At 47.6% G+C, this 16,494-nt stretch overlaps 1 protein-coding gene across 1 annotated transcript in view; it reads right to left on the bottom strand.

The window, feature by feature from the left end:
• THAP4 (THAP domain containing 4) overlaps positions 1 to 12,900 on the bottom strand; it is a 17,061-nt gene extending 4,161 nt beyond the window's left edge. The window contains exons 1-4 of the mRNA XM_008629518.2: positions 12,797 to 12,900; positions 4,045 to 4,204; positions 2,493 to 2,602; positions 1,473 to 1,576 (exon numbers count right to left, since the gene is read on the bottom strand). Of these exons, the coding sequence (XP_008627740.1) occupies positions 1,473 to 1,576; positions 2,493 to 2,602; positions 4,045 to 4,204; positions 12,797 to 12,821 (399 nt within the window). The 5' untranslated portion in view covers positions 12,822 to 12,900. The remainder of the gene's footprint in view (positions 1 to 1,472; positions 1,577 to 2,492; positions 2,603 to 4,044; positions 4,205 to 12,796) is intronic.
• Between the last annotated feature and the right edge of the window lie 3,594 nt (positions 12,901 to 16,494).

Raw genomic sequence — 16,494 nt, 5'->3', positions numbered from 1 at the left:
CCTGCCTCAGTGACAGCTCAGCCGAGCCACAGCCACCCTGAATCACTTCTCACCAGGAATGCAACAATATGGTGAAGTTTTCTCAAAATGAGCAACTACTGCAGCAGCACATGTGTCCTTCTCACAAACCTGTGGCCTCTTTGTTTCCACAGGCAATTTAAGCTGCTCTTGGTGAATGAGAAAAGGCACTGGGAGCTGGTTCCCTGAAAACCTCTCTCATTCCACACCCTCCTTCACCAGCAAGGGCCTCCCAGATACTCACTAGGACCTGAGCTTCCCTCAGGTACCAGATGAGCCTGGACCTCCAGCTCCAGAGCTTCCTTCTTTCAGCCAAAGCCAGCTTCGGAGCCCTCAACTAGAAAGACATCTTCTGGCTTCCTGTGCTTTCCCCTCTCCTCCTGCCAGTCTATCTGCCCACAGTTCAGGCAGTGACTCAAAGAGGACAGTCCCTTTTATTTAAATGTTTGCAGTTAAGAGCTCTGCTCCCCTGCTGACATCCACAGTATCTCATGGCTTTACTTCTGCTACGGGAAGGAGGCAATACAGCTGTTCCTGGGAAAGGGGAATCCCAGCAACTGAAAACATGCACCCAAAGGCAGGGGAGTTGGGACTTTCCAAAGTTAGGACACTCACTATCTATGTAAGCAAGTACAATTTTTGTCTACATCTGCACAAACTTGTGCTCTCTGTTATCTAAGGGTCAGTTTTATAGCACACAAAAACCAGGAGGTGAGAGCTTGTTCAGCCTCGCTGTCTCTCAGCTGCTGTTCAGCCACAACAGCTTCAGATGTGACAGTGACACTTGCAGCAGTGACCTCAGGATGCCACACTGACTCCAGCAGTGCCACTGTACTCACAGTGGCTGTACCCCCACCAGCTCTATCAACAAACCCCTGCTATACACTCAAAAACATCAAAGCCCCAAAAGCAGCCAACCAAAGGTGGAGATGACAGCAAGTGCCAGCCCTACCCTGAAGCCACAGATGGGAAAAGAGACCAGAGCAAGGTGTGAATGCTCTGAAAAGCAAGTGAGCAAGATCTGCAGGTGTTCCTAAAATATCCTCATGAGGCCCAGTACTGACCAGACCTTAAATGTGCATCCTCATACCGCAACCAATCCCGAAAACCAGCATTAATAACTAATCCCAGTGCCATAAAAGAGTATTTAGCCAAGACTTTCCTATTTTCTTCCCTAAGGACCTGCTACTGGCCACTGCTGGAGACAGGATTCTGGGTTAGCTGGTCTGATGCAGCCTGTCAGGTTTTATCCTAACGATCCCTCTGGGTCTCGTAATGTACAAAGTATCTTCTGAAGGCTCTTACAGAAAGAATAAGTCAGGATGCCATGCAGTATTTCCAAGAACTCCTGATGGCATTCTGTAATTAAAGCATGCTAAATAACTTATCCTCTCAACTAGACTCCTTCTGGGGCGAGCAATGCTACGGGAATGGCTCACTCTGTGTGCACTCACCTGCTCTACATGGGGCTTCTTGGCAAAGGAGATCCTGGCTATGGAGTGAGAAGCTATAGACAGCTCTTGTCCATTGACCTCCCCTTCCTCCACCTCCACCAGACCTAGGGAAAAGCAAGGGCATACATATTTATTAGGCTGCAAAAGTTATTTAAGCATGTCACAATTACTATTTTGGCCTTTCAGTACTTAAGGGGGGGGGGCCTTATAAAAAAGAGGAAGAGGGACTTTTTACACATGCAGACAAGGATAGGACAAGGAGAAAGGTTTTAATCTGTAAGAGGAGAAATTTAGGTTAGATATTAGGAAGAAATTCTTCCCTGTAAGGGTGGGGAGGCCCTGGCACAGGTTGCCCAGAGAAACTGTAGCTGCCCCATCCCTGGAAGTGCCCAAGGCCAGGTTGGAATAACCTGGGATAGTGGAAGGTGTCCCTGACCATAGCAGGGAGGTGGGACAAGATGGGCTTTAAGGTCCCTTCCAACCCAAACCATTCCATGATCTACTAGGCTGTGTTACAGACCAGCACTCCCTATGAAGAATGGTTTTATTTGCCCTAGCACTACTGACAACTGCAGACCCACACAACCTCAGACAGGGAATGCTGCTCAGAAAAATCCAGCCAGACTTATTCACGCCGTGTGGGATGAGTATCACAGCGCAACTGGCACTCTTCCCTTCAGCACTTGCCATTTTAGATGCAAATTTAAGCATCAACTGGGATTTAACACTGTCACTTATAATAACTGAGATGTGGTTCTCTCTCATTCAGTCCCCATAAGGTCAGGAGTAGCAAGGTGCTACGTCCACACACTGGGAGGTTCTCCTAGTTTAGGAATCACTGTGGGTCCAGCGCCAAAGAGCAGCAATTCTGACAGGAAAAATAATTAAACTAAACTGTGAGAGGTGTGAGAGCTTTCTGGAAAAGTGATGAAATGGCCCAGCAGGGTAAGGATGTCTTCTTTTCCCCAGTGTGGGTGGTAAGGATGTCTTCTTTTCCCCAGTGTGGGTATCAGTGTGTACCTGTGTTCTGGGCACTGATGAAAGCCACCTTATTAGTGTCAGGTTTGAGGCGGATGAATCCACATTCCCGGTGCATGGGCTTCCTTGTATCCGGATGGAAGGCGTTGAACCTGAGGGGAAATCAGAGCACAAAAGCTGACGTGCTTCGCACTCAAAGGACACTTTTTGGCCTGGTTTCCTCTTGTTTAACCACATGAGTGCCTGCAGTACTCTTTCAAGAGTAAAAGACTGACAATGCTTTACAGTTGAGAGATGTAAACCTGGAAAAATATGGTTACTTTACAGAGGCACAGCTATTTCTGAGAACTGGAGTTAAGTCTTTAAGTTCAGGATTTAGATTTTCCACAGCCCCTGGGTCTTTCTAAGAACTAGCTCAGAAAGCCCTCAGGAACTCAGATGTTTCACAGATGCTGAAGCCACATGCGTCTCAAAAACTTCCTTTTCTCAAGTAAATATCTGGAATTACTCTCTATTTAGCTTTTACACCTGGTGAGTTGGTTTTTCTGTATATTCCTTGTTGTAGGCAGCAAGGGAGCAGACATATTTCTACCATCAACCCCTTCAAAAAGATAAAAAGTTCAGCTCAGATCCTTAGGTATTCTTCAGGAGGCCTTAAGAATCGTAGGTTTGGTCACCCATAATGTGGGTGATTATATGGATCAAAGGAGAAACAAACTCAAATCAGGCAGCTACTCAGTTTGGAGTATTTAAGGGATACAAGGACCATGTTTAACAGCTACTGACTGCTCCAGGAGCCAGGAAACCACAGAGTCTCTGTCCTCCAAGCCTGATGCCTATTTCCCTGGTGCTTCCCAAAGCTCAACAGTTCACAGCTGTGTAACTCCTTGGCACAAAGAAAAGGAGGGGGGAAAAAGAGCAGGTGACTCAAATAAGCAACTGTTCATAAGCTGGGGAGGGAGGAGCAGCCAGAGCAGGACTGTCAGAGCTTTGTTTCTTCTGGATATTGGACTAAAGCAGTCACAGGCTGAGTTGGCAGCTCCATCACACTCCAGGAACACAGGGCATCTCTCACACAGCACTTCCATCTTGTAATTCTTCTTTTCTTGGTTTTCCAAGCAACACACTTCCCAATTCATCCCTCCCAAACGAGCACTGGAGCAGTACTGAGCAGTAGCCAACTTGTCACCTCCCTCCCTCTGGATTTCTTTTGATTTCTCTTAGAACAATCACTTGCAGCCAAAACAAGCAGTTAAGCTACCTGCCTCCTATCCCATATGGTTTGATAAGCACTAATTTTTCTCAGATTTTCACAGTGGTGAAGACTGAGGACCACACCTTAAAATGGACAAACTTGGTAGCCACGCCATAGCTCCTTCATTTATTCTAAGTGAGAGTTTCACAAAGAACGCCAATTAATCACAAGTTTTCAAGGAAAATGAAAGTCAGACTGTGCAGTCACACACCACAACACCATTTTGTTTGGTAGATGAAAATTTGTCTACTTTGCCATTGAAAAGAAACAAATCACCCTGGAGCCATGCCTGCTCCAGTCCAACAGCTGCTGCCAACACAGACAGACCCCTCGACTTACGAGAAGTTGAGCATGGGCTGCCCCACATGAGAGATGTGCACTTCTTCCAGGTACTGGAAAGGCTTCATTGTAGGGAAGGTGCCATCTCCTGGTGGGTCTGAGAGCCAGGTGCCCAGCATCCAGGACAGGGGTTCCATCACAGGGTTCAGCTGGGGAGTCTCTGTGGAGGAAAAGAAAGGAGGAAGAAAGAAAACCTCAGGGATCTGTGCTCTGCAGGTTGTTGTGAGTTGCCTCCAGCTGGCTGGAGGTGAACACGAAACACCTGAGAAATGGTTCAACACCACAGCAATGCTTTTCTTTAGAGCAATGCCAGCTCCAAGGTGGGAGATGGGGAAAAATGAACAGTCCTGGAAAGTGAGCCTGCTTCCAAACCAGCCCTTAGCCATACATAGAGCCCTCTCTTCCAGGTGGTCCATTTCTGACTCCTCTCTGTAGCTTGATCTGAAAAAAAGCCCTCTCCCATCTACATGCAGGGCAGAAGATGACTGAAATCTCAGCATAAAGAATAATCATTAAATGATAATGAAACCTCTAGTGCTCTGGGCTAATCATTCTCAAGCACTGAGTGCATACTGTTCCTGCTTGTTTCAGAGGCCAAGGAAACAAGCCCTCACATCAAAAGAAAATCAGGCTGTGTACATATTCAAGATCAAAGTTTGGCTATAATATTTTTTTTAAGAGGTTAACAATGACCTGAACTTGTACAAAGAGACAAGCAGGGATCATTCAGAAGCTGTACTGCTTAGGCTCTGGACTAAAACAAACATTTTAAAAAGTGCCTCTAAGGTAAAGAGTAAATGGAAGAGAAAGATACTTCCCTTTGTCACTGCAGTTATTAAAAAGCAACCAAGGTCTGTTTCACAAAGTTAAAACTTCTTTAACAAGTGATTTTACAGAACCACAGAATAAGCTGAGCTGGAAGGAACCCACAAGGATCATCCAGTTCAACTCCTGGCCCTGCACAGGACCATCCCAAAGAGTCACACCATGTGCCTGAGAGCATTGCACAAATGCTTCTTGAACTCTGTCAGGCTTGGTGCTGTAGGAGAGCTTTGATAAACACTTTTGCATTTTACTTTCAGAGGTTGTGACCTGAAAAAAATACATCAGGAAAATGGAGACAGACAATTTAAAGCCACATGAAGAGCAGAGCCAATCCATTACTAAGGTGGGAAAGCAAAACTTCACCTATGGGATGTCAGGAAAGATGGATTCCCACACAAACGGGGTGCCTGCTACTCTCAGTGTCTGTTATGCAGACAAATATGACTGAAGTATGCTTAAAGCATGTCCTCCTCCCCCCCATGGGATAAATGCTTTGTACTGGCAAGGTGGGCGTTGCAGGGGGGTGTTTTCCACACCTAGTGAGATCAAGAATACAAGAACAAGCTGCCTGTCTGGCTGGTCTAAAAGGAACAGACTCAACTGCAGGGAGCAATCACGACCTAAAAGAGTAAGGCCGTGGTCAAAATTCGCTTGACCAGTCTGAGTTTTGCTGTGCTCTTTACAAAATGCCAGGCTAAAACACTAAGCAAGGAGAAAGAACACACAGTCCACACCTGAAATGCCAAAGGAGAAGGAACAGCAGCTTTCCTGGGTAAAAGAAACCACTTGTGGTACTCATTCTCCCACAGACAGCAGGTTTTAAAAGCCAGCCCATGTCAGCAAAGTGCTGCTACTTACTCTGCTTTATCCTGAAGTATTTTGCAAGGGAAACAACATGAGGAAACAAGAGAGCTCACTAGGAAATAGGTGGTAAAAGTGTACAGCATCAGAGCCAGGATCTGTAGAACACCCTGTCAGACTGTGCATTCCCCAGCAGCTTACCCAGGACTTGGAAAGGAGTTCCCACAATCTGTACAGCAGTGTCAGTGTACTGGACAGTATTTCCTTGTACTCACCTTCCCAGTTCCATGAGGAGAGCACACAGTTCTGTGGGTAAGGAGTGTACTGCTCCTCCCTCCAACTGGTGTTTGCCTTTCACTCACCACTACATTTCTTTCCAAGCTTTTTGCAGGCTCATCTCCCGTGACTGAACCGAAAAGCATAGCTTTGGAAAAGCTGCAGGAGCCTGCAGCCTGGGCTGCTGCTGCCCTCTCCTGGGTCAGCATCCCAGGAGCAGGATGGTTTCTGTCACTATACTGCTTTCATAGGGCACCTCCCTTTCTTCTGCTTGCATTTCAGGAAAAAGCATCAAAACAACAGATGAAAGGAATGGCTTCAGCCATTCCCACTCTTTAGACTTGATTATAAACCAAGAGAGGCCAAGTGATCGTTCCCAGCACCCCCAGCTTGATCCCACTGCCCTGCTGTGCAGTGTCCAGCCTGGCTGGAGGTGCCTGACCCGGCAAGGTGGTCTCACTCCCAAAGAGCTGGAATTCCAGGCAGCTGAAAAGTGAAGATGTAACTGTACATCCTGAAGTCTCTGGCACCTGGACAAACACTATGGCCAAGTGACCATTGTTAGTTTTCCAAACTACCTAGATGGCAGCAAAGCCAGTGAGTTCTTTAGTTCTCACGTGGCTTGGTGAAGTTGAGAGCAGCAGAAGTGAATAAGGACCAGGGACTCAGTGAAGTGCAGGTGAGTACAGACATCCTGATCTCATCCCATGCAGTGCTCTTCTTAGCTTCAGTGTTGGTCTCTGCCTGGTGCACTAAGACTTTTTTTTCCTTCCTGGCAGCCTTCTGTGATGGAAGGCTGGGCTGGGAGAGTGGAAAAGCAAGAGGGAGGCAGACAGGAGAGAGTCTGACTGAATCCATCCAAAAAAAAAAGGAGTCATCTGAAAAGAAATTTGCTTTTTTATGTCGTGGTTGGGGCAGGTAAATGCAAGACTATTGTAGCAACAAGAAGTTCTTTGCTGAGCTGCTTTGTTTCAAACTTCAGGTTTATAGATACAGTCACTGTCAAGAGAAACTCCTCTGACACTGATGAAGGAGCCCGTACATCCCTTTTTAAAGGTCTTAACTCCTGGCATACCATTTTTTCAAAAAACCCCACTAATGTGGCTTAAAAAGTAAGTGTATGATGATATCAGGAACACAAATGACATCTGAGAATTTGCAGCACAAGAGAATCTGGTCACCCTTGTGTACACTTAAAGCTTCACACTCAGGAGGCCCTTTTAATGCTGATTCTCTTGCATTCATATGCACAGCTCCTCTTTTACCTAGCAACAGGGAAGCTCTCTCTGTATCCTCTTTCTTAACAAGGGACATTCCTGGAGTCACCATCTCCTACCAGATGACACACCTTCTGGAAGCCATTAGGGATCCAGCATCTCCCCTTACACCACAACCTGGTGCAGTGGAAGGTGTCCCTGCCCACGGCAAGGGGTTGGAACAAGATGAGCTTTAAGGTCTCTTCAACCCCAACCATCCTGTGGTTCTACAAAATCTCACTGAAATCAGCCACGACACTCATGAGTTGTAACAGTTTGGGAGGCAAAACCACACACCCATAAGCAACCTGATCACCTTGGTCTCTTTCCTTCACGAAGCCACTCAGGCCACAACTGCCCTGAGCACAGAGGTCAGCTCCATTTCACCACCTGACCCCGCTCCATCCCTCCAAACTCACAGACAGACTGTTCCTACATCCTTTCCATTCCCGGAGGGTTTACAAGTCAAATCCCACCCTGCACTGTAACACAGTCAGCCTGGAACTGGCTGTCCAGGCTTTGCAACAGGAGATACTGAGCTCTCCCTGCCATGAGACAAACCAGACAGAGCAGCTGGACAGCCCCCTCAGGCCATGTCTACACAGCCGGCGTGGCTCTCAAGTGGGATCCCTGGCACAGAAAGCTAAGCTGGCACGAATTCCTACACAGCTTTATCAGTGAAGCTGCAGCGAGCGGCCAGCCAGTTGCTAACAAGGCAGCTAACCAATTTCCTTGAGCTGGGGAACACTTCTTGCAGAAAACTTGAGAAAAACACCCATACAAACAACAAAAAGAAACACCCCACCAAAACACCCCAAAACAAATCCCCAAACAAACTCCCAGATTCTTCAAAGTGTGGGGTCTGCAGCATCAGCTGAGCAGTTCCCTGCAGATCTTCCTTCAGCACAGTTGCTCACTGGGTTTAAATCATCATCATCATCATCAAGGTTCTGGTAATTAAGGAGCAGCCTCGTTCAGCATATTCTGTCCATATTTAAGTACAGAAGGTGGCTTTAGACTCTGCTGCTCTGCCCTGAGAGTTGCACCCCTTTGGGCACTTTGCTGATGCTCTCCCCAGCAAACCAGTAAAACATTCCTGGCACTGATGTGCTCTAGCTCCATCAGAGAATATCCTTGAGTTGGAAGGGACCTGTCAGGACCGAGTACATTTCCTGGTCCTGCACCAGACACCCCAAGAATGACACCGTGTGCTGGAGAGCATTGTCAAAACACTTCTTGAACTCAGACAGGCTTGGTGCTGTGACGACTTCCTTGGGGAGCATGTTCCAGTGCCCAACCATCCTCTGGATGAAAAACCTTTTCCTGATGTCTGACGTAAACCTCCCCAACTCAGCTTCACACCATTTCCTCGAGTCCTGTCACTGGTCCCAAGAGTGAAGAGGTTGGTACCTGCCCCTCCACTTCCCCGTGGGAGGATGTTAAGAGCACAGTGAGATCTGACCTCAGTCTCCTCCAGCTAAAACAAACCAAGTGCCCTCAGCCACTCCCACATAAGGCCTCTCCAGACCCCTCCCCATCCTCATGGCCTCCTTTGGACACTCTCTAATACCTTAATGTCTTTTTCATACTGTGGTGCCCAAACCTGCCCCCAGCACTTGAGGTGAGGCCGCCCCAGTGCAGAGCAGAGCAGGGCAATCCCCTCCCTGGCCCATCTGGCAATGCTGGGCCTGATGTGCCCCAGGCATATGCTGACTCATATTGAACTTGCCATGGACCAGGACCCCCAGGTCCCTTCTCACAGCTGCTCTCCAGCCCTACCCCTAACCCAGTCCATACACACAGCCAGGCTGGCTCTGTCCCAGGTGCAGAATCCAGCACCTGCCCTTGTTAAACCCCACACAGTTGGTGATTGCCTATCTCTGGTTTGTCAAGGGCTCTCCGCCCTTGAGAGAGACAACAGCTCCTCCAGTTTGGTGATGGCTGCAAACTCACTTAGTATTCCTTCAAGTCCTGTGACCAAGTTGTTAACGAGGATGTTGAAGAGAATAAGGTCGAGGATGGAGACCTGTGGGACCCCACCAGTGACCAGTGCCAGCCTGGTGTCACCCCAGTCACTGTCACCCGTTGTGCCTGACCCGTGAGCCAGCTGTTCACTCATCACATAACAGTTATCCAGCTCTGGGCTGGACATTTTGTCCAGCAGGATCCTGTAAGAGACAGTATCAAAAGCTTTGCTGAAGTCCAAAAAGATTCCACCTCCCGGCTTTCCTGGATCAACCAGGCGAGTTACCCCGTCATAGAAGGAAATCAGGTTTGACAAGCAGGACTTTCCCCTCACGAAGCTGTGCTGGCTGTGACTGATGCTTGCGTTGTCCACTAGGTGTTTTTCAGTGCTTCCCAGAATAATCTTTTCCATGATTTTACCAGGCACTGAATTGAGACCAACAGGCCTGTTGTCTCTGGAGTCCTCCTTCTTGCCCTTCTTGAAAATCAGGACAACACTCATCAGCTTCCAGTCAACCTCTGTGGATTCCCAAGACTGCTCAAAAATCAATCATCGAGAGAGGCATTGCAATAACATCAGCAGCTCCTTGAGGATTCTTGGATGAATCCCATCAGGTTCCACAGATTTGTAGGGATCCAGCTGGAGCAGCAGATCCCACACAACTTTTAGGTCAACTGGGAGTTGATCATTCTCACAGTCATGGTCCTTCAGCTCATGGCACTGAGACCCACCATCCATGTTGAAAAGAGAGGCAAAGAAAGCATTAAGCACCTTTGCCTTGTCCCTGTCCCTGTTTGTGAGGTGACCATCCTCATCCTGGAATGGGGCAATGTTATTTCTAAACTGCTTTTTGCCATTTATATATTTGAAAAAAATATTTTTATTCTCCACAGTTCTGGCAGCTTCAACTCCAATTTAGCTTTACCTGGATGAATTGTCTCCCAACGTGGGGAGCAGCATCTCTACGTTCTTCCCATGTCACCCGACCTTGCTTCCACTGGGCACACACCTTCCTTTTCCAGCTTATTTCCAAGAGAAGATCCCTGGTCAGCCAAGCCAGCCTTCTGCCAGCCTGCCTGACTTCTGACATTTAGGAATTGCTGTTCCTGTGCCCTTAGGAGATGATGTTTAAAAGCGACCAGCACTGATGGACTGCAGCACCTGCAAAAACATTTCCCAGGGGACCCTACTCACTAACTCCCCGAGCAGCCTGAGGTCTGCTCTCCTCATGGCCAGAGTTGAGGTTTTTCTGGCACTTTTCCTCCTGTCACCAGAGATTTTAAACTTGATGGCTCTGTGGTCGATGTGGCTCAGTTGGTCCCAATGCTGACTTTGCTCATGAGATCCTCTCTGCTGACAAGCAGGAGATCAAGATAATCTTTCCAAGTCAGCTCCCTGAGGACCTGTTCCATAAAGCTGTGATGCAGGTGTTTTAGGAACCTTCTGGCCTGGGTTGTATCACCTGTGTGATGATCCCAGTTAATTTCTGGCAGGTTGAAGTCCTCCAGGGCAGTTGACTTGGAACCATACCTTAGTTCCTCAAAGAATAATTTGTCAGTGTCATCATCCTGGCTGGGAGGTCCAGAGTAGACTCCCACAGCGACATCTGCACTATTTGTCTGCCCCTTGACTCTTATCCAAAGACATTCTTATCTCGACTGCGCCACTGCCAACCGTGAGCTCCAGACACTCCAACCCTTCTAACACACAGCACCACCCCCCTCTCTCTCCTGCCCTGCCCATCCCTCCTGAAGAGCCTGGAACTGTTCATCAGGGCACTCCCACCACAGGACTCATCCCACCAGGCTTCACTTATGCCAGTGATGTCAGATCTCTGGGACTGGGCCAAAGCTTCGAGCTCCTCGTAGGTCCCTGATGCTGGGTGCGGTAATGCAGAGACATTTCAGGTGTGGTACATTGTAGCCAACACCTGGTAAAGCAGATTGAGGGATGCCATTAGTGCTCCTTTCCTCAAGTTTAGGCACTGCAGCCCATTGCTCATCACTGGTGACTCTGGCTTTGTCCCTTTCCCCTTTCCCAGCTAGTTTAAGGCCCTATCAACAAGTGCTGCCAGCCCCTGTGCTAGAACTGTTTTTCCCCTTAAGAAAGATGCATCCCACCAGGTGTCAGCAGACCAGCTGTTGAACAGATCACTCCATCTCTGCCCCAAAAGCTGGGAATGTGGTTATATTCACAAATTTTCATGTTATAGACTCAGTAATTAATTTCATAGCCAAGTGCCAAGGTGGTATTGCCTCTGTGGTAAAAGCTCCAGTGCCTGTAGTCACTGCCAGAGTTCTGCTTTACGAAATACAGAGAAAACATTTTTTTAAATTATACTCTTATGAGAAACCAAACACCCTACCTGAGCTCAGTCTGACTTTCTCTCGTGCTTTCCTTAGTTTGCTGTTTCATTGCTTACTAGCTGCAAGCTGGGTTTTTGCTGTGAGTCACTGCCGACTCGCTGCAAAATTAAATGCTTAATGCACAAACTCTATAGACTATTAGGCAAAAAAAAAAACCAAACTGGAAAGAACAAGACCATCCCACCGAAAAAAACCAAACAGCAGTGCAAAAAGGCTAGTTTCCTCCCTTCCAAGTGCCTTTCTCTCCAAGGAAGAGGTCAAAGAGCCACCTTCCTCAACCAAAGTCCCAAAGCTGGCGCGCCTGCACACTGCTTGCTCCTGTGCTGAGCACAAAACAGTTCACCTCCCACCCAAGTGCTCAGGCCACAGTGAAGTCTTACCCAACCCCTCTCGAGATACCTTCTGCCATGGATTCAGCCCCACTCTTAGCCTATGCACACATATTCCTACTCCTTATCTCATTCTCAGTTTCCTTTATAGCTCCCTTGTTCTTTGTAACGCTCACCCTATGGACCAGCTTTCTACCCTGGCCGTTCCCATCCCAGATAGGGCACAAAAAAAATCACAAGCAGCACCTGCTGTCTCAGAACAAAAGCAGTTTTCTTCCAAAATCTAGCTCCAAGTTAACATGCAACCGCCAGGCTAGCAGTGCCTGCCCTGGTGGAGGCAATTTCCCTGACAGCGCATCTCTGTGACCCATTAGACACATTTCATTTTCAAGCTGAACTGGACAGCAGCCCATTGCTGGTCCAGGGCTTCTCAGACAGGTGAAAGCACAGCAACCTGCATCCATGCACAACCCCACTTCTCACTGCCAGTGAAGATCGGGATTTTGCTATTCGTTTGCTGCAGCACGAATGAAATCTGTTGCCACCACAATGGGCAACATCACTTCAGGCCCCACAGACCAGGCATCAGTGCTCCACCTCAGCACAAAACCACGCATTAAGTGTTCAGTCCTTCTGCTTGCCCCGAAGTTCACCAACTGTGCTTCATTTGCATGTCAAAAGTACTGTAAATGACCCCATTTCTACACTGGCTTTGCACAAATATTCGAAGACAAATCCAAGCCAAATTTCCCACAGATTCCTAGCAGAGTTCTAACCATTTTTCACATGAACTCATTTTGCAAACTCTCCTGCCTTTAATATGACCTTCATGAAAACAGACATGCAGCATGGAAGAGGCTCCTCAGAGCAGCAGAACCCTAAGAGCTTTGCCTCTCTGATGAACACAGAAACTCGAATCCCATGGAATCCTACCTGTGTCTGCTCCATGCCAAGCCATATTCGCAGATGTTTTGCTATTTGCTCCACCTGCAGCCCCCCCCGCCCCTAGAAAGTGCTTTGCGCAGGGTGGTAAGATGGCTATGAGGGAAGTGAGCTCATGTTTGGGTAGGACACTGGTCCCGCTGCCTGCTGGGAGATGTAGTTTTACAACGGGACCAAAGTGGGGCACGACAAGAGGAGGTGGTGTTGTGGAAGGAGCAGCTGGGATCTCCTGTCTGAGCGAGCACACCTGATGCAGCAGAGCTGCGAGACCTTCATGCAGAACAAGATGGTCAGACAGCACTTGTGTGGCAGAGGACAGTGCTGTTAGAACAGTCATGCCTTCCCCAGGACACGTCCCTGGTTGCTTGCTGGCTCTCCCTCATTTCTCCCAGTGCATCCTGCCATCCTCTAGAAGCTCCATCTAATCCTGTCCTGCCTGGTACACTTAACACTGTGCCTAAGCATGCTTATCTGCCAACAGCATTCCTCAGCCTTCAGTCCATGGACCTCAGAAGTAGCCCACGAAACAGAAGGAAACATTTTCCTACCAAACAAACGACTAAATTCAACATTTAGATGGAAAAGGCCACCATGGCAGCTGTGCTGTGCTGGAGACAGCCTGGAGCTCCTCCTAAACCAATGAGTCGATCCCCCTGGTAAGACAGGTTGGGAAACACAGCTCAAGCACATCGTGACAGCTGGAGTTGGGAGCCACTTGCCCAGCCTGAGTCAGCCGGCCTCAAGCGTGGCTGGCAGGCACTGCTGTGCAGCACTCCTGCAGAAACCTGCTCTTCCCAGCCGCCTGCAGCTTGGATACAGCCAGCAGAAATTTATTGGTCTCATTAGAGGCAAATACGTGAGAACTAGCACCGAAATGAAGTTCTGCTGAGTGGGTGTGGGCCTAAAGTCGGTGTTTTGTGCTCAGGATTTTGTGGAAATGGCTGAACGTCAGGGATGCAGACAGGTAACAACCTGCAGGGTCAGTCCAGTCAGGTGCTTATACTCAAGGAACTGCCTTCAGCAGAAAAAAAATAAATGCAGGCTCAGGTTCACAGCTAAAACATCACCTCAACCACACATCAGATGACTCCAGACAACTGAGACAGAGCTACTAATGAAGACTATTATTAACCTAATGTGTTACCTGACTGTATTTTTATGAATACAAAAAGCCTTTCTTAACTCAGCTCTGCATCACAGTAAAACTCAAGTGTCTGGGCATGAACCAGACTCTGCCTGGCAGCAGCTGGCTGCACTTCATCAGCTATTTTCACTATTGCTATGAGCACACGAAAGAGTCCAATACAGAAGAGCACCAAAATAAAGCTAAAAAATAATAATAATAAAAAAAAAAGCCAGTGAGTCACCAACAAACCCTTTAAAAAAGTTCCCAGCCAAAGGGTTCCAAACTTCCCATCATGCCAAGCTGCAAATGCCAAAATGGTTCATTTTCACACACTCATCTCCAGTTTTGTTGACAAAAGATGGCAGAATGGGTAATGAATTGGTCAATTCATTAAGAAAAATTATGTTTTCCCTTATAAAACAGGGTATGTAACTCATATATTAAGAATATCTTTTACAAGAACATAAAATTCTCACTTCTCAAAGACATATGTATAAAAACATTAATCTTGGGAAAACGGAGAAAAATCACAGTGCTTGCCAGAATAAAGAAAAACATCCTTAAAGATACTCCTTCTGCAATTAGTATCTTAGTGAAGGTATTCCAACTAAGCTAGACACCTTTTAAAATATATATATAAAAATAAATATTTCATATACATACATATAGGAATGGCAACTACGGAACCCTAAAATTGTATTTAGTTATTTTCCTTAGTTTGACACCTAAACAATACAAAAACATAGGCCAGAAGGTACAAACAAGATGATGCTGATTTCCCAGGGGAAAACTTGTCCCCCTCTACCCAAATCAAAGTGTGAGTTTCCCCATACTTTGGAAAATTAGATACATATGGGAAAGGTAGCACTGGGTGTCGACCTTCATGCATTTTGTTAGGGTCTACTTTCCTCTTTCAGTGAGGAAGTTGGCTGTGCTGTAACAGCCTGGAGAACGTGCCCACCTATGCCAGCATCACCCTTCTGATTGTCCAACAGCTCCAGAAGAAGCCATGAAGTTTTTCTCCTAAAGGAAAAGTGAGAATTAGCCATCAGGAGACACCCAACCCTCCACGGGTGATGACTTCTCCAAGCAAGCCCCACATCACAAATCCTTCCCAAGGCAACCCAGTGTTTTCTCAGCAGCCACACACACACCACCATTAGATGGTCCTAAACTCTTGCCCTGAATTGCACCTTGCAATCACAAATTGTGCACAAATTCTACATTAAAAGACACTCTTTTTTTTTATGGCCCAATTTGACTTCTAGGTAACAAACGTTTTACATGACCTCATCCCTCACTGAGTACCCCTATACTTTCAGGTGCTTAATTACTATTTTTGGCATTGATAGAGAAGCATTCTCCATCACTCCCCGCTTTGTTTCCTGACTTCTGCCTTCCAAGGGAGGAAAGGATCAAAGCAAACACAGACATTTGCTCACAAATCGTGACCTCAGTGTGCACCATGACATTGTCATATTTGATACCTCCCACCTCACTTATATTTCCTGTATCCTGAGCGCAGCATATGAAATCCAAGATCAAAACTACTTCTTACGCCACTGAGGACAATAATGGCTTTCCCAGATACCTGCTGCTAGGACAGCTCATTAACACACCAAAAATAAAAAAAAAAATCACAGGCACGCTCCAAAGGAAGAAGGAAAATCCTAACAGGAGCCACTGGGTGATCAGTGACAAACAAGCTAAAATAATCCAGAAAGAAAATAAAAGAAAATAAATTCATCAGGAGAATTGCCAGCAACACCACAACCCAAGCTCCCATTCCACATCTTGGAAAGGTTAGGGATATAAGAGTTAACTGGTGTGCCCACTGAGCGAATTCTTGAATCTGTATCCGTTGGTCTAACACAAGCTGCTGCTTCTCCTTCCCAAAATGTCCCTTTCTCATACCTTTTCCCCATCACACCTTTACAGCCTCCATCTCAAACGGCCCCTAAGAAAACAGGGAGTTCCGCCTCGGTGCAGCACCCCTGGGAATACTAACCACAGTCCTGGGATATCAGGCTGTTCAAGTAAGGGAAACTGTTCCGCTTCATCTCATCCAGCTTCTCCTTCAGCTTCCTGACTTGGCTGTCAGAGCGGCTGATCCTTTGCCTCAGAAGTTTCAGCTCTCCATTCTTCTTCTCCACCTGCTCCCGCAAGCAGCACACCTGGCTCTTGCTCTGCCGGGAGGAGAAGCAGTACGAGTGGAGGGAGTCGATGAGCTTGCAGGCCCCCGAGGCCGACATGATCACCTCGTTGATGGACATGGGGTTGGCGTCCGTGTCACCCTTCCGCCCCACCACGGCCTCGGTGGCTGGCCGAGGGGTCAGGTCTGCCGGCGACGCCGACAGGCCCTGGGAGGGTTTCTGGGGGGTCGCGGTGAGGGACGACGTCGGGGACACTTCTGCGACGGCCTTGTCATGGCCCAAGAGGTGGCTGCTGCAGCTCGGTTCCACCTCTCTCTTTGGCCTTTTCCTTTCTAGCTGCTCTTTGGGGAGAGACGGCCTCTCCCTGGCGTGCTTGGAGGAAAAGCTGTACGAGTGGAGGGAGCCGATGA

This window comes from Corvus brachyrhynchos, unplaced genomic scaffold (genome assembly GCF_000691975.1).
Source record: "Corvus brachyrhynchos isolate BGI_N302 unplaced genomic scaffold, ASM69197v1 scaffold223, whole genome shotgun sequence".
Taxonomy (NCBI): domain Eukaryota; kingdom Metazoa; phylum Chordata; class Aves; order Passeriformes; family Corvidae; genus Corvus; species Corvus brachyrhynchos.
Note: the sequence above shows the minus strand (reverse complement) of the source record. Positions and strands in the feature narration are given on the sequence as shown.